Source organism: Pecten maximus, chromosome 9 (assembly GCF_902652985.1).
Source record: "Pecten maximus chromosome 9, xPecMax1.1, whole genome shotgun sequence".
NCBI classification, from domain to species: domain Eukaryota; kingdom Metazoa; phylum Mollusca; class Bivalvia; order Pectinida; family Pectinidae; genus Pecten; species Pecten maximus.
The window spans coordinates 18315171-18339639 of record NC_047023.1 but is presented as its reverse complement, the minus strand read 5'-3'; the positions used below and the strand labels follow the sequence as shown (position 1 = coordinate 18339639).

The 24469-nt window shown below is 38.5% G+C and overlaps 1 protein-coding gene across 1 annotated transcript in view; it reads right to left on the bottom strand.

The window, feature by feature from the left end:
• LOC117334406 (ubiquitin-like modifier-activating enzyme 6) overlaps positions 1-24469 on the bottom strand; it is a 65504-nt gene that overhangs the window by 21892 nt on the left and 19143 nt on the right. The window contains exons 8-18 of the mRNA XM_033894006.1: positions 20052-20174; positions 19577-19700; positions 19261-19370; positions 18733-18795; positions 18277-18356; positions 14605-14671; positions 14233-14379; positions 13113-13180; positions 12435-12513; positions 11697-11774; positions 10353-10430 (exon numbers count right to left, since the gene is read on the bottom strand). Of these exons, the coding sequence (XP_033749897.1) occupies positions 10353-10430; positions 11697-11774; positions 12435-12513; positions 13113-13180; positions 14233-14379; positions 14605-14671; positions 18277-18356; positions 18733-18795; positions 19261-19370; positions 19577-19700; positions 20052-20174 (1017 nt within the window). The remainder of the gene's footprint in view (positions 1-10352; positions 10431-11696; positions 11775-12434; positions 12514-13112; positions 13181-14232; positions 14380-14604; positions 14672-18276; positions 18357-18732; positions 18796-19260; positions 19371-19576; positions 19701-20051; positions 20175-24469) is intronic.

Genomic DNA, 24469 nt, shown 5'->3' with positions numbered 1-24469 from the left:
ATATTGTATGTATCATGGTTATGTCCCCTTGTGGAACTCTCCAGTTTAGAAAGTAATAAAGCAGTCTAGTTATCATGTCGTACAAAGCATGGCACGTTGTTTGTTCGAGCCACAAACACAGTCACTTTAGAAAGTGATAACAGCACAATTACTTCTATATATAATGTGACCGGGTGGATTGTCCTGCTGGTAGTCTTCGGCAGCATGCTTCAGGGAGGTAGCACTATAAAGTTTGCATCAGTTCCACGCTATCACAAGGAGACATAACACAGACATACTGTAGCCTCCCAAAATACAAACGCATACACCTCACACATGTATCGCACACACGGAAACTGTCCTTAAATGACCTTAGCTGTTGACAGGACACTAAACGATAATAAACCAAACTATATAAACATTAGAACTCTACAGTGGCAAAACCTGTCAAATAAAACTTTTATTAAAAAACAAGCAGTCCAATGGGCTTGTAGCTGTTTCTTGTACTATCTCAACTAAACAATAAAATGTCCTTATGACGCAAACCAAATATAAAAGATGACAGCAAAAATAGCAACATTTGTTTAACATTTACGGTCTACCCTTCTGTCAACATAAAAAACAACTGCTTCGGACTAAGATTATTCATGATCCAATTCGACTACCATTGGTCTGGAGAAAGGTAGACGTTGAACAATATCTCAGCCAGTCAGATGAATAAAAGCAATCTTGATTGTGAATTCATCCTAAAACACCTGGTCAAGATCAAGGGGTACGCTTTTTTTTAAATATATCTTGACAACATCTCTTTGACGGAAATCAGGAAGTACACTATATCTGTCAAGTCAAGTCTAATGACTACAATAAAAATAACAACACTTTGTTGACTCGAAGCCTTGAGATCAGGCTCTATTGTACTGATAGAACATGAGAAGGTGGTTTTTTCCAAGATGGCAGCTATCTTAGGTTTCAGACTATCCTGAAAACTAATAACATCATCTCAGCTGGGAGCACTAAAATTTCAAAATGTCGTGAGTTTCCAAACAGTGGACAGCAAACAGCACATGACAACAGCCAATACCAGGCTATTTTATAAGTCACTATGTCTGTACAGGTCAGAAGAGCTAATAAAGTATTTCAATACATCAGGCCTTATAAACAGGGTATCCTATCTCCCCATTGGCTTGTATTATCTTTTGTCCTCCATACTTTTTACTAAAACACAAGGTGTCATGATAATTTGTCTGGGTGGCAGAGTGTTCAACATCAAAATTTTCCCTTGTCTGAGTTATAAAATTGATGAAAATTGGCAAAAATATACCAGACTATCAAAAATGTTTATCGTAATTGTTCAAGAGATGAAAGCAAAAACACAATAGACCTGTACAAATTGACAGTGATCCCTACCAGTGTCTGGAAACATCCATATAGTTAGGAAACACCCATAAAGTTAAAGTGGGGATTTTCATGGAAACATACACAAAGTCTAGTCAGCTTAATTGACTAATTTTCAAATGATATTTTTGAATATCATTATAAGAATTTTTATAAATGAATCTGTGTTTTTAGCCTGCATACAATGCTTTGATATCCCTATACTGTACTTAATATTTACTGATAGATTTCAATATTAGAAACAAAACAAAAAGTGGTAATGTGTTCATGGCAGTGCTGGCTATGTACAGGAGAATGTACCTACACGGTTTTATCTAGGTCATGTTTACCTGTGAAGTTAATTACTATGGAAATGAATTTGAATCAGGAAGAGAAATTCAATTGATGATTCATATATTTTTTTTACATGAGTAAGACAAGTATACAACAATGTGACACTGTTCATACAGATTGAACATCAGGAAACATACTGATTTTGATCTATGTAGTATTTCAACAAATGTATCATAGAAATGGAGTGCCACCAAGGTCAATGTCATGCTGTAATGTAAACAAGGTAGCAATTCACTTGGTTTAGAAATTAAAAATTATCAAGTTGCGTGTACCTACTGGGAAATTCCCCCCTAAAACCCCAGATATAACAACCTCATGCCTGACATTCAGTCCTTAGTAATAGTGAAATGGACTGAACTAAGAAGTAATAGTTATCGTCTACGTGTCCTATAAAAACAGTTTGAAGTCTAAGAATGGCATGCTCTAAACATCGAACCAAGCCATACGAAATGGTGTGTTCTTCTTGTAACAATAAACTTGTTTGTCACGAGTGTATTGAAAAAAAGCACATTGGACACAAGTTTGTGGAACTCAAAACAGCAGCAGAAAGGATTATAGCTGGATTACAAAAGCAGAAGAAAGAAAACACAGCTTTTGATGAAATCCAACTAGACCTGAAGGACTCTCAAACTCTAATAGACAGTGAGCAGAAATTAGCGGAGCAAACACGGGATGAAGTCATACGAAGACGTGACCTTCTGAAAAGGATAATTGATGAAATAGCAGAAAAGTTGTTACTGGACCAGGAGAAATACTTCTCCGATATATTATCTACTTTAGAAGAGCATAAAAAGGAGGACCAGGAAAAAGTACAGGAAATACTCAAGTTCCAAAGTGAATTGGCAGTGTTTGTGAAGTCAAATGACTACACCGAGGTCATCGAAAAGGGACAAACAATGTCTATACCTAAATACACGAAACATGCGATTCCTTCAATGATAAGAATGAGATTGAAACCAGGCTGTCCTATTGACCGGGATCAGGTTCTGAAAGTCTTCGGACCAATAGACATTGACAATATGATTAACTCCTACATTGTCCATCCAATACAAGTATCCTCAGTGTACTCTGTAGACAGTGTACAGACTGATTACCTGTACGGGGATGGAGAACGGCTATCAAACATGACTAATCCCACTAGGGAACAAAGTCTGGACATGACAGGCATGGATAACGATGTTGGCAGGAGGCACGCACGCCCTGAATTACCAGTGTTCCCTGTAACGCTCCGCAATATGCTACGAAATGTTGATAACAACATGGCCGCCTCTGTTCAGTCAAACGGAACAGTCACTTTCGTGTAAAACTCACAGACATACGTGATATTTCTAAGGTATTGTCCTCTACAATTAGTGAGTTGTGTTTTAAACTTGAGCCTCTTCAGAGATATTTATAAAATCAAAATTTCGAGATTAAGGATTTCTGTGGTGAAGGATCAATGAACACTAAGAGAATTATTTGAAATTCACAAGTGGAGGATGAAATAAACAACTAGATTAAAAGAAATTTCATAGATAAAGGACGAAAAAGATGAAGATAGACATTCAGGTACTGGAGAATGATTTCAGCAGGTGAAGGATGAAGCTAGCATATATTTGGGTGATACAGATTTCATAAGTGTATGACAGTATGGAATGGGAAAATGTGAGGACAGTATGTTTTATAATCAGAGATATTTAAAGAAAGGAATAAATGGATTGATGTCAGATAAAAGAGAGAGAATGGAAGACAGAATGTTAAGAACAGGGTGTTATTGTGAGATAATGTATGATGTAAAAGGAAGGCAGGAAGCTGGATGAAAGAAGAAGGGAGATTGGCATCATCAAGCATAATTAAAAGGTATGGGTTAGCCTGGGAAACTCTGGACAGAGTAGTGGACAATGGACCACCTATAGCTGTCCATCTCAGGAAGATAAGCCCACCCATATCATGTAGTTGACCAATAGAAACATCAGTCAGATAATTTGCATCTCAAGTAAATCCTAACTTAAGTAAAACTAAAGGAGAGTCAGAGAGGAGACAGTACGAACAGTAGAGAGAAACAGTAGCAGAGTAGCAAGACAGTACGAGTAGCAGGAGAGACAGAGGCAAGAGTCAGAAGGGATAACATCAGGAGTAGGTTGTCATGCTGGTCCAATATTGAGAGAGTGAAGCGAGAGCTAGAAAGGATAACATCAGTAGATTGTCATACGTGTCCAATATTAAGAGAAGACCGATAAAAGCTGGAACTGGAAATATGACTTGAGTACTAATTCCCTTGACCGGACAGACACCAACAAACAACATCAAGCGTCTGGTCACAAGTGAATGGGTAGGGGAAGGATTTAATCACCAAACATAATAATGAACAAGGTGCAGGATATAAAATCAACATTTCAAGAATTAGGACTTGTAAGGGTTAAATGTATCACACAACAATTGTTATGCATAAATCATTGTTTTCTATACTAACTATTCTTTTTAAAACCATTTTTTTTCAATTACTGATAACCCCTACCTGATGATGACCACACCACACCCATCACCATACTGATTAACACCCCTCCACACCCATCACCATACTGATTAACACCTCTCTATGGGTGTTAATCACCATACTGATTAACACCCCTCCCTGACCCCTCCACACCCATCACCATACTGATTAACACCCCTCCCTGACCCCTCCACACCCATCACCATACTGATTAACACCCCTCCCTGACCCCTCCACACCCATCACCATACTGATTAACACCCCTCCCTGACCCCTCCACACCCATCACCATACTGATTAACACCCCTCCCTGACCCCTCCACACCCATCACCATACTGATTAACACCCCTCCCTGACCCCTCCACACCCATCACCATACTGATTAACACCCCTCCCTGACCCCTCCACATCCATCACCATACTGATTAACACCCCTCCCTGACCCCTCCACACCCAACACCATACTGATTAACACCCCTCCCTGACCCCTCCACACCCATCACCATACTGATTAACACCCCTCCCTGACCCCTCCACACCCAAACACCATACTGATTAACACCTCTCTATACCAATCACCATACTGATTAACACCCCTCCCTGACCCCACCACACCCATCACCATACTGATTAACACCCCTCCACACCCATCACCATACTGATTAACACCCCACCACACCCATCACCATACTGATTAACACCCCTCCACACCCATCACCATACTGATTAACACCCCTCCCTGACCCCTCCACACCCAACACCATACTGATTAACACCCCTCCACACCCATCACCATACTGATTAACACCACTCAATGACCTCTCCACACCCATCACCATACTGATTAACACCCCTCCCTGACCCCACCACACCCAACACCATACTGATTAACACCCCTCCACACCCATCACCATACTGATTAACACCCCTCCACACTCATCACCATACTGATTAACAACCCTCCCTGACACCTCCACACCCATCACCATACTGATTAACACCCCTCCCTGACCTCTCCACACCCATCACCATACTGATTAACACCCCTCCACACCCATCACCATACTGATTAACACCCCTCCCTGACCCCTCCACACCCAACACCATACTGATTAACACCCCTCCACACCCATCACCATACTGATTAACACCCCTCCCTGACCCCTCCACACCCAACACCATACTGATTAACAGCCCTCTCTAACCCCTCCACACCCATCACCATACTGATTAACACCCCTCCCTGACCCCTCCACACCCAACACCATACTGATTAACACCCCTCCCTGACACCTCCACACCCAACACCATACTGATTAACACCCCTCTCTAACCCCTCCACACCCATCACCATACTGATTAACACCCCTCCCTGACCCCACCACACCCATCACCATACTGATTAACACCCCTCCCTGACACCTCCACACCCAACACCATACTGATTAACACCCCTCCCTGACCCCTCCACACCCATCACCATACTGATTAACACCCCTCCACACCCATCACCATACTGATTAACACCCCTCCCTGAAACCTCCACACCCAAACACCATACTGATTAACACCCCTCCACACCCATCACCATACTGATTAACGACCCTCCCTGACCCCTCCACACCCAAACACCATACTGATTAACACCCCCTCCACACCCATCACCATACTGATTAACGACCCTCCCTGACCCCTCCACACCCAAAACCATAAAGGAAATATTTGATATGTTTAGATAAAGGACTGGGTATCTGAAAGGCTAACATGATACAATACATATCTCAATATGTTAAAATGATATAAATATGTAATGTAATATTGTAATTATGGCTTAGACAGTGTGCAGGTGCCTGTAAATATACTGTCAGGTGCCTGTAAATATACTGTCAGGTGTCTGTAAATATACTGTCAGGTGTCTGTAAATATACTGTCAGGTGTCTGTAAATATACTGTCCAGTTCCTGTAAATATACTGTCAGGTGTCTGTAAATATACTGTCAGGTGTCTGTAAATATACTGTCAGGTGTCTGTAAATATACTGTCAGGTGTCTGTAAATATACTGTCAGGTGTGTGTAAATATACTGTCAGGTGTCTGTAAATATACTGTCAGGTGTCTGTAAATATACTGTCAGGTGTCTGTAAATATACTGTCAGGTGTCTGTAAATATACTGTCAGGTGTCTGTAAATATACTGTCAGGTGTCTGTAAATATACTGTCAGGTGTCTGTAAATATACTGTCAGGTGTCAGTAAATATACTGTCAGGTGTCTGTAAATATACTGTCAGGTGTCTGTAAATATACTGTCAGGTGTCTGTAAATATACTGTCAGGTGCCTGTAAATATACTGTCAGGTGTCTGTAAATATACTGTCAGGTGTCTGTAAAGATACTGTCAGGTGCCTGTAAATATACTGTCAGGTGCCTGTAAAGATACTGACAGGTGTCTGTAAATATACTGTCAGGTGTCTGTAAATATACTGTCAGGTGTCTGTAAATATACCGTCAGGTGTCTGTAAATATACTGTCAGGTGTCTGTAAATATATGTACTGTCCAGTTCCTGTAAATATACTGTCAGGTGTCTGTAAATATACTGTCAGGTGCCTGTAAATATACTGTCAGGTGTCTGTAAATATACTGTCAGGTGTCTGTAAATATACTGTCAGGTGTCTGTAAATATACTGTCAGGTGCCTGTAAATATACTGTCAGGTGTCTGTAAATATACTGTCAGGTGTCTGTAAATATACTGTCAGGTGTCTGTAAATATACTGTCAGGTGTCTGTAAATATACTGTCAGGTGTCTGTAAATATACTGTCAGGTGTCTGTAAATATACTGACAGGTGTCTGTAAATATACTGTCAGGTGTCTGTAAATATACTGTCAGGTGTCTGTAAATATACTGACAGGTGTCTGTAAATATACTGTCAGGTGTCTGTAAATACACTGTCCAGTTCCTGTAAATAGACTGTCAGGTGTCTGTAAATATACTGTTAGGTGCCTGTAAATATACTGTCAGGTGTCTGTAAATATACTGTTAGGTGTCTGTAAATATACTGTCAGGTGCCTGTAAATATACTGTTAGGTGTCTGTAAATATACTGTCAGGTGCCTGTAAATATACTGTCAGGTGTCTGTAAATATACTGTTAGGTGTGTGTAAATATACTGTCAGGTGTCTGTAAATATACTGTCCAGTTCCTGTAAATATACTGTTAGGTGCCTGTAAAGATACTGACAGGTGTCTGTAAATACATGTACTGTCCAGTTCCTGTAAATATACTGTTAGGTGCCTGTAAAGATACTGACAGGTGTCTGTAAATACATGTACTGTCCAGTTCCTGTAAATATACTGTTAGGTGCCTGTAAATATACTGTCAGGTGTCTGTAAATATACTGTCAGGTGTCTGTAAATATACTGTCAGGTGTCTGTAAATATACTGTCAGGTGTCTGTAAATATACTGTTAGGTGTCTGTAAATATACTGTCAGGTGCCTGTAAATATACTGTTAGGTGTCTGTAAATATACTGTCAGGTGTGTGTAAATAGACTGTCAGGTGTCTGTAAATATACTGTCAGGTGTGTGTAAATATACTGTCAGGTGTGTGTAAATAGACTGTCAGGTGTCTGTAAATATACTGTCCAGTTCCTGTAAATATACTGTTAGGTGTCTGTAAATATACTGACAGGTGTCTGTAAATAGACTGTCAGGTGTCTGTAAATATACTGTCAGGTGTCTGTAAATATACTGTCAGGTGCCTGTAAATATACTGTCAGGTGTCTGTAAATATACTGTCAGGTGTCTGTAAATATACTGTCAGGTGTCTGTAAATATACTGTCAGGTGTGTGTAAATATACTGTTAGGTGTCTGTAAATATACTGTCAGATGTCTGTAAATATACTGTCAGGTGTCTGTAAATATACTGTCAGGTGTCTGTAAATATACTGTCAGGTGTCTGTAAATAGACTGTCAGGTGTCTGTAAATATACTGTCAGGTGTCTGTAAATATACTGTCAGGTGCCTGTAAATATACTGTCAGGTGTCTGTAAATATACTGTCAGGTGTCTGTAAATAGACTGTCAGGTGTCTGTAAATATACTGTCAGGTGTGTGTAAATATACTGTTAGGTGTCTGTAAATATACTGTCCAGTTCCTGTAAATATACTGTTAGGTGCCTGTAAAGATACTGACAGGTGTCTGTAAATACATGTACTGTCCAGTTCCTGTAAATATACTGTTAGGTGCCTGTAAATATACTGTCAGGTGTCTGTAAATATACTGTCAGGTGCCTGTAAATATACTGTCAGGTGCCTGTAAATATACTGTCAGGTGCCTGTAAATATACTGTTAGGTGCCTGTAAATATACTGTCAGGTGCCTGTAAATATACTGTCAGGTGCCTGTAAATATACTGTCAGGTGTCTAAATGTTGGAAATAAACGTAATTATGGATCAATATATTAGTTTTTATTATTTATATACCAAATGAAAATGACAAATGATGAAAATCAATTATTGGGATTCTTTTATCACCCAACTTCAGTCTTGCATTGTACTATTGTTATTCTTTACTTGTACATATTGGGGGCTCTCACTCAAAGTAATTCATGTAGATTTAGCATATATTTCATTCAATTTTGGCCTTTAATTCCAGGGGAATTTTACCCCAAATACTTTATCAATCTTTAAATAATTCATTCAATTAAAAAAATATGTAGAAGCTTCTTTTACACATCTTAACAGGAGTACTTAAAAGTCAAGTCACTTCTCAACGGTTCAGTAGAGTCAAGCTTCTTCTCTAACTAGGCCTATTTTGTAATCAAGTTTGAGAGTCAAGTCACTTCTCTATGGTTCAGTGGAGTCAAGCTTCTTCTCTAGTTAGGCCTAAATTGTATTTTGTAATTAATAAGTTTGAGAGTCAAATCACTTCTCAATGGTTCAGTAGAGTCAAGCTTCTTCTCTAGTTAGAGTATTCCATTTTTTGATATTTGCCTAAAAGAGGCTTACCCGCAGACGGACCGGTAAACGGCACATCTCCGATCACTAAATAAACTTCAGTACACGTTTCTATGTGACAAAATTAGAGGCTTTCCGACTTTATTTCTTGAAAACAATTACAGAATGTGTATTTAAAAGACGTTTTAAAACTCAACCTGAGAGGGAAATGTATGGAATATAACGGCAAATCTTCTTTGTAAATCGCCGCTGCCTTTGAAGTTATCACTGTGCGGCACTGTGCACATGCTTGTTTCTTTGATGTGTCAATCAAATTAGACTCCACTTTATAGCGGGGACTTATTGCGGGTTGCGATTAAATAAATAATATTTAAAAAATGAGGTTTTAATATCACTTTTCAGCGTTTTATAAGGAAAATAAAATGAAAAACTCAACAATTCCAACAATCTGTCATGTGTAAAAAATCTTTTTCTATTAGCCAATTTTTCTGATCTCTCTGCGGGCAAGCCTCTTTAAAATACTAAAAATAATATAAGATAATAAAGAGTCAAGTTGCTTCTCTGGAGTTCGGCAGAGTTAACCCTCTTCTCTGGGTGTTTCTCTTAAAGTTTGGTCTTGTTAATTGAAGTAAGCTGTATTAAAAGTAGGTTTAGTTGAGTAGATTGAGTAGCCCCTGGTATACTAAATGTTGTTATATTGTACATCATGTTTCCATGTGTTGTTAAACAAGAGTAATAAACTGTTAATCATGTTTTAGTTATGTATAAATGTACATATTTGTCATAGCCACTTGTACATCACAGACCAAGCATACTGACTTTTTTTCTGATCAGCCACTTGTTTAAAATGAAACCAGTCTAATGATTTTGTCTTCCCTAAATTTGCCATGCCATATATTCAGCTGTCGTTTGTGTTTTTAAATATTACAGTCTTGGCCACATTCATGGCTAAGAAACGCATTTCAGGTGCATCTAGGTGACCCGTAAAGATAAATGTAAGCTTCTTATTTCAATTGATTTTGATGTGCATCTGGTTTGAAGGTGTATGTAAATGATTTTAACAAGATTTCAGAAACAAAACAGTGTAGAGGGGTTGGTAAAACAATACAGCAATATATATAGCATGTTTATGTATGGAGAACGGTATCGCCATTAAATACAGGTTTGTACTGGGTTATCCATCCTGCCCTATTATTCATCCCTTCACATTACTTACCCGAATGTGGTGTGGCCGAAACAAAAACTGCCTGTTCAAATTGGACTTCTCTATAAGGTCGTTGTCTGTTATAGTTATCTGGAATGTTAAAATGACAAACATTTCAAGACAAGTTCATACTGATCAGATATTTAAGTTTTCAGTCGAGATATAACAGTGACTTATCATCTTTACCAGTTGCTTTCAACAATAAGAGATTAAAGTTAATGAAAAAACTGAAACACTCATCAGTCTAAATCTACACACACATACAACAACTAAAACACTCATCAGAATAAATCCATACACACATACAATGTTATATCCTACTACGACACTGACAGGTCAGCAAGGATGCCTTTATGTGGCTATATAATCTCCCAAAGTTCTTGTTTAATTATGACCAACTTCATCCTTGATGTTTGGACTCAAATGACCTTGACCTTTGACACAGTAACCTTGATAGTAAGCTATTTGACGTCTTGTTTAATTCTGACCAACATTGCTTCATAATGTTATAACAAAATCATCATCAGTGAAAATATACCTAGACTTTTGGACAGTTAACTTGATTTTGTTTAAATCTGGTCCAAATAAAATGTTCTCCAGTGAAGAGATCTAGTATTCTTGTGAAGGAAAGTACAATATCTGACCTTGACCTTTGATCATTTTTGACCTCAGTATCATTTTTGTGAACTGAACATCTTGACTAAATTTCATGTAAATCAGTCAATAAAATTCTAATAATACTAAAATTAAAAGTCGGAAAATTAAGTTGTGGAAACCCAACCAACTGAAGAACAGACGGACGACAGACAGATTGATTAATATAGAGTGCTTGTATCATAGACATATGAGCCCTAATCTAATACAGGTGCTCAAATGAATATGACATTACCAGCATTTCAACAATAAAATCTCAACTTTTTTTTTTTTTTCAAATTAAGACAACTGCTACATCATAATACAATGTACAAGTTACAATAACATTTTATTATTCTCCACAATATGTTGACTTGCCATCACTGGGTTTAGTTTCAGGTCTAGATATAACCCAAATTTATATCAGTTCATTCATGTTGAAAATTAAACAACACATTTGTTTAAAGTATAGTGTTTCTATTTTGGATATTCAATGTTAGGACTACTGTACACAGTACTAATTGGATATTCAATGTTAGGACTACTGTACACAAAGTACTAATTGGATATTCAATGTTAGGACTACTGTTCACAGTACTAATTGGATATTCAATGTTAGGACTACTGTACACAGTACTAATTGGATATTCAATGTTAGGACTACTGTACACAGTACTAATTGGATATTCAATGTTAGGACTACTGTATTACACTGTAACGTACCTGGCCCTTATCTTGTGAAGCAATCCCCATCAGGGCATAGTTCTTTAGCATCTCACAGCCAATAGCCCCACAGCCCACCTGGAACAAAGACACAGTGTATATACAATCATATATTAACTGGAACAAAGACTCACCATCTATAAACAATCACATCGAACAAGACATACAGGTACAGGCTCATTGTGTGTGAAGACCAATCACCAAATAGTTATGTACAAAACTCGGGATATACACCAAAATGGCTGATAAAGCCCACCCCCGGATGATATCATCTCGGCCAAGAAGATTAAGGAATGTGAATTGGTAAAATTGATCATTGTTTATAACCTATACACAAACACTATGTACATGTACAGAAAGTCCTATATAAATAGAAACTTTTTTTATCTTACAGCAATTGCAAAACAAGTTAAACCAACTTATAGTAATCACTTTTGTTTTCCCGGGTGGAAGCGCATGAAGGGTCTTAGTTTGGGAGGTAGTACAAGAGTACCCATAGCAACCCCACATGGTCAGATAATTGACCCCTATACCTTTTCAAGTCCAGTTTATGAAGCAAACCCTGGCCACCTAAAAGGCAAAAGTGTTACCACTGTGCCACCCGACTACTCAACTCCTATGTAGAACTTGACCATTCTAGATACCATCGTCCTGTAGATGTTATATTTTAATTTAGTATTCTGATAGACTGAACCCAATCGTGTATTACCCTACTCCCTCATCTCTACATATACTTACCATAAACAACCTTGTGTTGGCTAACTGACAACATTTGCTCTCTCCTATACAGATCCTTAAAGCATCATATCGATCACCTCTGTAAAAGACAAGAATCAGTCATAATATTACCAGTACTTAAATAATTATGTCAAAATAATTTATAACTGAATAAACTTGTGACCTTGCATGATCAATTACTTGATGAACTTCTTATTTTAATCAGTTACTGCATAACTGTATTACTTATCTCCTTATAAAATAATCTAACATTACACAATGATTATAAGGAATGGCCTCTTCCTTTATGTGTAAATCAATTTTTATTTTTAATCAGTATTCAAAGATATACATTATCCATAACATGTTAAATTTGTACGTTGTCACAAAAATAGATCTCTGTAGAAATGTTCCATCGGATGAGTGTAGATTTATGTTAACATAAACTACATTAAAAGAATATTTATTGCTCAGAATCCATTCACATTGATGATAATCTTAGTTTAGTTTAAACATATTTTATTGTCAATATACAGCAAAAGGGTTGGGCACAGGTTACATGAACATCTTACACCTGTTCCTAATCTATCAGTCGTTTTTGTGTTTTTAAATAACTTACATGATTGTTTCATATCTCAAATATCTATAAATACAATCATGAGAGAAGGTAAAACTGTGTATTATGTAAGTATACTTTACCTTGGCTGAAACTGTGCTGGATCAGTGGTGTCCTTCTTACTTACAACATCAACTGCATCTAGGTAAAGCTGTAATATAGATACTGTATATACACAAATATCATACTACAACATCAACTACATCTAGGTACAGCTGTAATACAGATACTGTATATACACAAATATCATACTACAACATCAACTACATCTAGGTAAAGCTGTAATATAGATACTGTATATACACAAATATCATACTACAACATCAACTACATCTAGGTAAAGCTGTAATATAGATACTGTATATACACAAATATCATACTACAACATCAACTACATCTAGGTATAGCTGTAATATAGATACTGTATATACACAGATACAATACTAAACTCAAACCTAATTTAACACTCTTACACTGACCACTTAACATACTCAATAACTCAAACTTCATTTGACATGCTTTTACGTTCAAACCTCATTTGATGTACTTTTACACTCAAACTTCATTTGACGTACATTCAAACTTATATCAACATACTCATATACTCATCCACTAATGATGTAATTACGGTAACATCAACCCTTAAACAAAAACTCAAGTTTGAAATTTAGACTATACAGTAGTTCCCAAAGTATCTAACAGACACCAATGTCAACATGTCCAATATCAAGTCCAAGTCTTCTATCCTCAACTTAACTGTAATCCATCCAGTTAAATTTTACAAGCCATAAAAATTCATTAAAGTTTTGGTTATTTTGTACAGAATATTCTAATGATTATCGGTATATCATTTGATACAATCTCTCATGAAAAGCACATTGTTTTGGTTAGATGACCTTGTAATGCCCGATTTTTTCAAAACATATCTACCCACTTTTAATTGGTCAACTGTCCATCATTAGTTGAATGGCAATGCTTCACCAAAGAAGAGTTGTGAGAAGACAACATAGCTCGCCGTATGGGTTGAAATTCAGAATTATTCTTTTTAAAAGTAGGTCAAAGGCAAAGATCAGCAGGTCCGCAAATGTAGTATTAATGGAAAGGTCTTGTCACAAGGAAAATATATAAATACCTAAGCTGTAACCTCATTAGTATTGACACCGTTATTGAGGGAATTCATGTTTGGTATAATTAAGAACTCACCCATTGATTGAGGGGAGTGAACTTCCCAGTAAGCGCTTTGAGTCCTTCTTGTGCCACAAACCCACCAATGGCTGCACACAGAGGCGCGAAACAACCACGAGCTGTGAATGACAACATCCGCACCAGGTCCTCATCTACTGGCTCCACCTAGTGGACAAGGAAGAAACGAGAAAGATAATAATCCAATTCCTCAAGCTAGAATTTCAACATCATCAAATGAATCTATTGTTCATACTTTGCATGCAAGACATTCAACATGATTCTTATGTGATACACACAACTAATTCTGCTGAAAATAGTTTTGGAAGTCTCAGTTCATTCGATCATTAAATTCATTATCATAATATGATATTTCTTTGATAAATCTCCTACCTTGTTAATAAGGTTGCTGTTCATGTCATGTGCAAGGGACACAACTCTAGCTGCATCTTTCTGACACCTGGAACATGATACATCCTTAAAAAATTACAAGATGAATCACATAACTTCACATTTTTTGACAGTTAAACATATCCAGAATCCAACATCATCGGTGTGGGTCTTAATGGCTGTGGTTACAAAGAAAGCTAATGACCTCTGGATGTTACATTGAAAGAAGAACAGAAAAAGATTATAAAATGTCTTGTTGACAGGACGGATTGTATAGCAGTGTAGCCATCTGGATTTGGAAGATCGCTACCATGCATGTTATTCCCTTTCAAAGTATTTTTTCATGATGCTGTCACTGTTTATCTCTTGTACCATGAAGGAAAATCACTAAGGCACCACACGTTTGTTAAACTATAAATTTATTGAGATGTGCTCAGTGATGCCAGAGTTGGCAAAGACTATTTGTGTACTGTTGCTATTGACATCGGAATAAGTATTTATACTCCCGAAGAAGGAAATCCCACTGACAATTTCAAAGGAGACGCGCTGATTGGCTGACTTCAAAGGTCAAGCTGAGATGACCTCCTACGGGGTATTGTTAGATCTTGTATTGCAGTATATGAGTGGAATTAACAAGTCTAATTTCAATTAGACTGCCTATGACTGGGTTGTCTGTACCTACCATACATTAGGGAGTGGGGTGTCTATACCTACCATACATTAGGGAGTGGGGTGTCTGTACCTACCATACATTAGGGAGTGTGGTGTCTGCACCTACCATACATTAGGGAGTGAGGTGTCTGTACCTACCATACATTAGGGAGTGAGGTGTCTATACCTACCATACATTAGGGAGTGAGGTGTCTATACCTACCATACATTAGGGAGTGGGGTGTCTGTACCTACCATACATTAGGGAGTGGGGTGTCTATACCTACCATACATTAGGGAGCGAGGTGTCTGTACCTACCATACATTAGGGAGTGAAGTGTCTATACCTACCATACATAAGGGAGGTGTCTATAGCTACCATACATTAGGGAGTGGGGTGTCTGTACCTACCATACATTAGGGAGTGGGGTGTCTATACCTACCATACATTAGGGAGTGGGGTGTCTATACTTACCATACATTGGGGAGTGGGGTGTCTGTACCTACCATACATTAGGGAGTGGGGTGTCTATACCTACCATACATTAGGGAGTGGGGTGTCTGTACCTACCATACATTGGGGAGTGGGGTGTCTGTACCTACCATACATTAGGGAGTGGGGTGTCTGTACCTACCATACATTAGGGAGTGAGGTGTCTGTACCTACCATACATTAGGGAGTGGGGTGTCTATACTTACCATACATTGGGGAGTGGGGTGTCTGTACCTACCATACATTGGGGAGTGAGGTGTCTATACCTACCATACATTAGGGAGTGAGGTGTCTGTACCTACCATACATTAGGGAGTGAGGTGTCTATACCTACCATACATTAGGGAGTGAGGTGTCGATACCTACCATACATTAGGGAGTGGGGTGTCTGTACCTACCATACATTAGGGAAAGGGGTGTCTGTACCTACCATACATTAGGGAGTGAGGTGTCTATACCTACCATACATTAGGGAGTGGGGTGTCCATACCTACCATACATTAGGGAGTGAGGTGTCTGTACCATACATTAGGGAGCGAGGTGTCTATACCTACCATACATTAGGGAGTGAGGTGTCTGTACCTACCATACATTAGGGAGTGGGGTGTCTGTACCTACCATACTTTAGGGAGTGAGGTGTCTGAAACATACATTAGGGAGTGAGGTGTCTATACCTACCATACATTAGGGAGTGAGGTTTCCATACCTACCATACATTAGGGAGTGGGGTGTCTATATCTACCATACATTAGGGAGTGGGGTGTCTGTACCATACATTAGGGAGTGAGGGCGTCTATACCTACCATACATTAGGGAGTGGGGTGTCTGTACCTACCATACATTAGGGAGTGAGGTGTCTGTACCTACCATACATTAGGGAGTGAGGTGTCTTATACCTACCATACATTAGGGAGTGAGGTGTCTGTACCTACCATACATTAGGGAGTGAGGTGTCTTATACCTACCATACATTAGGGAGTGAGGTGTCTGTACCTACCATACATTAGGGAGTGAGGTGTCTTATACCTACCATACATTAGGGAGTGGGGTGTCTATACCTACCATACATTAGGGAGTAAGGTGTCTATACCTACCATACATTAGGGTGTGGGGTGTCTATACCTACCATACATTAGGGAGTGAGGTGTCTGAACCTACCATACATTAGGGAGTGAGGTGTCTATACCTACCATACATTAGGGAGTGAGGTGTCTATACCTACCATACATTAGGGAGTGAGGTGTCTATACCTACCATACATTAGGGAGTGAGGTGTCTGTACCTACCATACATTAGGGAGTGGGGTGTATATACCTACAATACATTAGGGAGTGGGGTGTCTATACCTACAATACATTAGGGAGTGGGGTGTCTATACCTACAATACTTTAGGGAGTGAGGTGTCTGTACCTACCATACATTAGGGAGTGGGGTGTCTATACCTACCATACATTAGGGAGTGGGGTGTCTGTATCTACCATACATTAGGGAGTGGGGTGTCTGTACCTACCATACATTAGGGAGTGGGGTGTCTGTACCTACCATACATTAGGGAGTGGGATGTCTGTACCTACCATACATTAGGGAGTAAGGTGTCTGTACCTACCATACATTAGGGAGTGGGGTGTCTATACCTACCATACATTAGGGAGTGAGGTGTCTGTATCTACCATACATTAGGGAGTGGGGTGTCTATAGCTACCATACATTAGGGAGTGGGGTGTCTGTACCTACCATACATTAGGGAGTGGGGTGTCTATACCTACCATACATTAGGGAGCGAGGTGTCTGTACCTACCATACATTAGGGAGTGAAGTGTCTATACCTACCATACATAAGGGAGGTGTCTATAGCTACCATACATTAGGGAGTGGGGTGTCTGTACCTACCATACATTAGGGAGTGAGGTGTCTATACCTACCATACATTAGGGAGTGGGGTGTCTATACCTACCATACATTAGGGAGTGGGGTGTCTGTACCTACCATACATTAGGGAGTGAGGTGTCTGTACCTACCATACATTAGGGAGTGGGGTGTCTATACTTACCATACATTGGGGAGTGGGGTGTCTGTACCTACCATACATTGGGGAGTGAGGTGTCTATACCTACCATACATTAGGGAGTGAGGTGTCTGTACCTACCATACATTAGGGAGTGGGATGTCTATACCTACCATACATTAGGGAGTGAGGTGTCGATACCTACCATACATTAGGGAGTGGGGTGTCTGTACCTACCATACATTAGGGAAAGGGGTGTCTGTACCTACCATACATTAGGGAGTGAGGTGTCTGTACCTACCATACATTAGGGAGTGAGGTGTCTTATACCTACCATACATTAGGGAGTGGGGTGTCTATACCTACCATACATTAGGGAGTGAGGTGTCTGTACCTACCATACATTAGGGAGTGAGGTGTCTATACCTACCATACATTAGGGAGTGGGGTGTCTATACCTACCATACATTAGGGTGTGGGGTGTCTGTACCTACCATACATTAGGGAGTGAGGTGTCTATACCTACCATACATTAGGGAGCTGGCAGTTATGTTCCTGGTGGTATTGGTGTAGAGCTAGCATTGCTAGGTGTAGATTTGAGGGAGCCTGGCAAGTGAAGAAGAAACATATCCATATTATACGTGAATCTACCAGTTGTAAATCTAAATATAAAACAAAATTTCATAACAAACAATTTTGATGTAGCCATTTAGAAACTATTTAAATTTGTCCTAAAAATTTACCCCTTTAGACTGGTTTTCATTTCCTTAGAAAATTGTTTGATAGAGCTTTTTATCACCTTTGCCTCTTGGTCAATTTTTTCTACAAAGGTAATTAAGCAGAGCAGAGTTAACAAGGACCAAGTCCTTTCAAATTTAACAACAAGATAAAAGATATGAATGTTAATAAATACACTGACTTGCCAATCAGTAATGAAAGTACAATCTTTATGAGTTAACTACGCCAGCTAATTATTACTTACACCAAATTTGGACAGATCTGGTATCAATAGAGCAGGGTCCTTCAGCTGTGACTCCATACTTTTCTGTAACAGAAAATCCAACTCAATAGATGTAAAACTTATCTATGAACGACCTTTAACTTAAAATATCAGTTACATCAGTTTGTGAAATCAAGTACAAATAAAAAACAGTGAGTAACAGTTTCTTATTTATAAAAGTGCTGCTGCAGCAAGAAGGAGGTGGGCAAGCAATCCTTATTCTCCTAGTTTCTGTCAAACTTTGGTAGCAAAAATAATATCATTAACTATTGAGTTTGTTACTGAGAAGTATTTTACTGGAAGCTAGCATATGGGGTCACCTGCCCAGTCATGCGGGTTTTCTCCATTAAGTCCCCTCACGCAATACCATTTTTGCCAACATGATCGAGTGATTAATGTACGATGATATAACTTGTTCTTGCAATTGTTGTAAAATAAACACTAAAGTTTAAGTTCAAAATAACAGATCTAAAAGCGAGTCAGAAAGTCTTGAATTTGTGGAGAACTTACAAATGAGAATTTCTGTGAGGCCTTGACCTGGGTGATGATGCCGCCATGTTCGTATGGTGTGAAGGCTTCCCCACTGGTATCACAGATCGCAAAAGTCGATGGGGTTAATACTAACAACACAAGAAACACAAAATTCAAATAACTATTAAAGATTCAATGTATATTTGTTTCATTCCTGTTATCTACCTTAAAAAACCAAGCGTATTAACTACTACATTGAAAATGTTGATACAGTTAATGTAATTATTATTGATGCTGATTGACGAATGGATGTGATTATGTTCTGATAAAATATGGTTTCATAAATTGGACTGACCTTTGACCTTGCAGGTCATTCCATTCAGTGCAGCCATTCCATTGAGCTCCCTGAAGGTCACCATATCACCTGTTTCAAGTCCATGAAACTTGTCCTTCAGACACGTTACAACTCCAGGGTTATCCTGTGAATCGAAGCGAACATTACAGAAACAAGTACAATGAAAACCAACCTATTAAAAACTTTGTTTATTGGGAGAATCATTGGTCAAAAGATATTTTTTCTGCACTTTAGGAGGTTTCTTGATTTAAAATTGTTAGTACTTATAAGGACCCTTCCTGGTCACAGTTCAATTCATCTATACTTACCGAGCCACACTCATCATAGCCTTAACTTGTTCGTACTTAAGACTCTCTGGATAAAATTTTAGTTGAATTTAGAATGACAGCATTCCTTGCCTTCTTTAGGTTGAATTAATAGGTAATATATTTGTTACATAATTATTGATAATATTACAATGTAAATGACATCATACCTTTGTCACATTTTCTATAAATGTATCCCTGATTTCTTCTCCGTTTACATCCATCACTTCAAATTCATCCCCAAAATCACAGAATACGCTACTCACAAGTCCATATACATCTGCACTGATAAACTACAAAAAGAAGCTAGAAGTTAGTGTATAGTCAATAATGAATATTAGCTCAAATGTTTTGTGGGAAATACATAAACAGATTACTCTGGTACTCCAGATTCCTCACAAATAAATTACTTTGTAAAACACAACACCAAAAACTTCCATCCAGGTCAAAAATAGCAACACATGCATTATGGCATATATATCTATTTATACACAACACACCAAAACAGTATGAAAGTCAAAAATTTATTGAATGGAACCAAAAACTTGTTCAGGCTCATATTAAATATTATCTAAAGGTTTTGGCATTCTTAGGGGCTGCTCATTCTTACAACTAAATAACATCAACTAACAATATTACATAATAAATTTTACTCGCTACTCAAAAGATACACCTAAACAATTAAGATACTAATTATACTATAGGGGCATGCAACCCCCAAGCTAGAGCGATCATAGCTTAGCTAGCTATGACTAATCGAGAGGAGAGAAACCTAGCTTGAGCGACCTCAAGCCACAGAGTAAGCAGTTGGTAGCTAAAAGCAGGCAGTTCTGCTAAGACTGTTTCAGATGGGGCGACCCCCGAGCTTGGGCGATCCCAAGCATATCATCTACATAAGAAATAAATACACAAAATATGATATAATGAATTGGGGGCAAGAAATTCCCCGAATTTAAAACTATTCCTTACTAAGAAGAGCAGCCCAAAATAAAAATAAAAATGTGACAGCTTGCATTGTAACAAAATAAAGCTTATAATTAACCAACACAGATGTACAAAAAGGTGCTGCGAGCCGGCTGCCCCAACCTGAATCAGGGAGGTAGGTTTATCCAATGCTCAGACCAGCTTGCCAGGTGTTGTCTCACCATGAGGCCTTACTTACCCCTAAACAAATGAGCCCGAAACAAGTAAAAAAGACATGTAATAAATATAAATATTATAAGTAAACATATAATAAAAACAACATATACACATGAAAAGTACAGGCAATCAAAACAAAACAACAATATATAAATATTAAAAAGTAATTATAATATAATATAAACAATTATACACAAACCACAGTAAAGAAAACTGCAAATTATCAAAGGTGGAGGTGGGGCGGATGGTGGATGATGAATAAAACACTGCTGCTACAAATAATCACGCTGCTTGAAAATGAAAGCAGGTGGCGCTATCCCCTGACGTATTTCCATTGGTCAAGAACATCACGTGATCAAAGGCGCGAGGTTAGAAATAGATATTTACTAACATGAAGACTGTGACGGGGTTTTTAAATGTTGTGTACAAACAACTATTTAGTAAACAAAATATCATTTTATACACAACACACCAAAACAGTATGAAAGTCAAAAATTTATTGAATGGAACCAAAAACTTGTTCAGGCTCATATTAAATATTATCTAAAGGTTTTGGCATTCTTAGGGGCTGCTCATTCTTACAACTAAATAACATCAACTAACAATATTACATAATAAATTTTACTCGCTACTCAAAAGATACACCTAAACAATTAAGATACTAATTATACTATAGGGGCATGCAACCCCCAAGCTAGAGCGATCATAGCTTAGCTAGCTATGACTAATCGAGAGGAGAGAAACCTAGCTTGAGCGACCTCAAGCCACAGAGTAAGCAGTTGGTAGCTAAAAGCAGGCAGTTCTGCTAAGACTGTTTCAGATGGGGCGACCCCCGAGCTTGGGCGATCCCAAGCATATCATCTACATAAGAAATAAATACACAAAATATGATATAATGAATTGGGGGCAAGAAATTCCCCGAATTTAAAAGCCAAATCGAAGAGGTTACAATAAAGTAACCGAATGAGAGCCCCCAAGAAAGAAATTATGTGCAAGAAGGATATGACAATGTAATATTTTTAAGAGTGTAGATAAAGTGAATCGATGATGAACTAGAAAATTATTGATTATAATCAGTACAACTAAGCACAAATTTGCCTATAGAAATTAATGCACCGTATTACATATATACACACATAATTATCATATGCTCTAAAATGAGACATTAAGAAGTTAAATGTGGTCAGTGGCACAGTAACTGGTATAAAGCTTGCAGATAAACCAAGTAATGACAAGAGTTCAAATGATTGAAAGGTTATATCACGTATGGAATAAAGCTGAAAAAGAGAGGAAAAACATACCTAATACTATAAAGTGAGATAGTATTTAAAGGAGCACTAGATTCTGCGTGTGAATGAGACAGATGCAAGAACTACATCCTTCTGATGGAGGTCTAATTAAGGAAACAGTGCCAATGATAAAGTGTTAAGGATGATAATTAGGTACTGGGAACGCACCCTGAAGATGTAAGAGGATAACAAGCTCCGTATGTCAACTATATCTACTAATAATAGACAAAGAAAGGGTTGCAGATGTCCTAAGAAAGTCAACAAACTGGTTGCCAAGACTAAGGAACTTACATACACAGAACAGGTAGTTATAATGAACCTGCCAACACTCAAACTGATTACGATGCATAAAAGGAGATACGATTAAAGTTATAAGTACTTAATGCAATAAGGATACTGAATGTAGTACAGGGCTTATACAGCTAACTTAAATAAACAAGATGTGAGTATTCCGAGAAACACCCAGAGAAGAGACTTGACTCTGTCGGACTCCAGAGAAGCAGCTTGACTCCAGGTATTTCACAGTGAAGAAAGAAATTGAGTACTCAAAACTAAAGAAGGGGCTTGACTCTACTGAACAGCAGAAATACAATAAGGATACTGAATGGTGTACAGGGCTTAAGCAGCTAACTTAAATTAACAAGACTTGAGTATTTGGAGAAACACCCAGAGAAGAAACTTGGCTCTGATGAACTCCAGAGAAGCAACTTGACTCCAGGTATTTCACGGTGAAGAAAGAAAATGGAGTACTCGAAACTTATAGAAGGAGCTTGACTCTACTGAACCGCAGAGAAGCAACTTGACTCTAAAATGCCTGACTTAGAGAAGAAGCTTGACTCTACTTGACAGCAGAGAAGCAACTTTACTCTAAAATGCTTGACTTAGAGAAGAAGCTTGACTCTACTTGACAGCAGAGAAGCAACTTGACTCTAAAATGCCTGACTTAGAGAAGAAGCTTGACTCTACTTGACAGCAGAGAAGCAACTTGACTCTAAATCATTCATACTGAAAGGTCCTACTAGAGAAGAAGCTTGACCCTACTGAGCCATAGAGAAGCGACTTGACTCTAGTACCCCTGTAGTGACAAACTTGACTCCTATGTGCTACTGAGAATACCCTTGGCTCAGAGTCGCAGTGACTCATGAGAAGAGACTTGACTCGCAGACACAGCTGAGAAGACCCTTGACTCTTGAGTTGTGATTACTCATGAGAAGAGTTTTGACTCATGATTGGAGAAGCGATGACATGACTGCATAAACTAACGAATCAAAACACAGCGAAGTAGTAGCTGGTGGCATGACAAACTTGACTCCTAAGTGCTACTGAGAAGACCCTTGGCTCTGAGTCTCAGTGACTCGTGAGAAGAGACTTGACTCGCAGACACAGCTGAGAAGAGTTTTGACTCTGAGTGTGATTACTCATGAGAAGAGTTTTGACTCATGATTGGAGAAGCAAAGACCTGACTACGTAAGCTAACGAATCAAAACACAGCGAAGTAGTAGGTAGCTAGTGCGGGACACTCTTGACTAAGTGCTACTGAGAAGACTACATACTTTGAGTCGCAGTGACTCATGAGAAGAGACTTGACTCGCAGACACAGCTGAGAAAACCCTTGACTCTTGAGTTGTGATTACTCATGAGAAGAGTTTTGACTCATGATTGGAGAAGCGATGACATGACTGCATAAACTAACGAATCAAAACACAGCGAAGTAGTAGCTGGTGGCATGACAAACTTGACTCCTAAGTGCTACTGAGAAGACCCTTGGCTCTGAGTCTCAGTGACTCGTGAGAAGAGACTTGACTCGCAGACACAGCTGAGAAGAGTTTTGACTCTGAGTGTGATTACTCATGAGAAGAGTTTTGACTCATGATTAGAGAAGCAAGACCCGACTACGTAAGCTAACGAATCAAAACACAGCGAAGTAGTAGGTAGCTAGTGCGGGACACTCTTGACTAAGTGCTACTGAGAAGACTACATACTTTGAGTCGCAGTGACTCATGAGAAGAGACTTGACTCGCAGACACAGCTGAGAAAACCCTTGACTCTTGAGTTGTGATTACTCATGAGAAGAGTTTTGACTCATGATTGGAGAAGCGATGACATGACTGCATAAACTAACGAATCAAAACACAGCGAAGTAGTAGCTGGTGGCATGA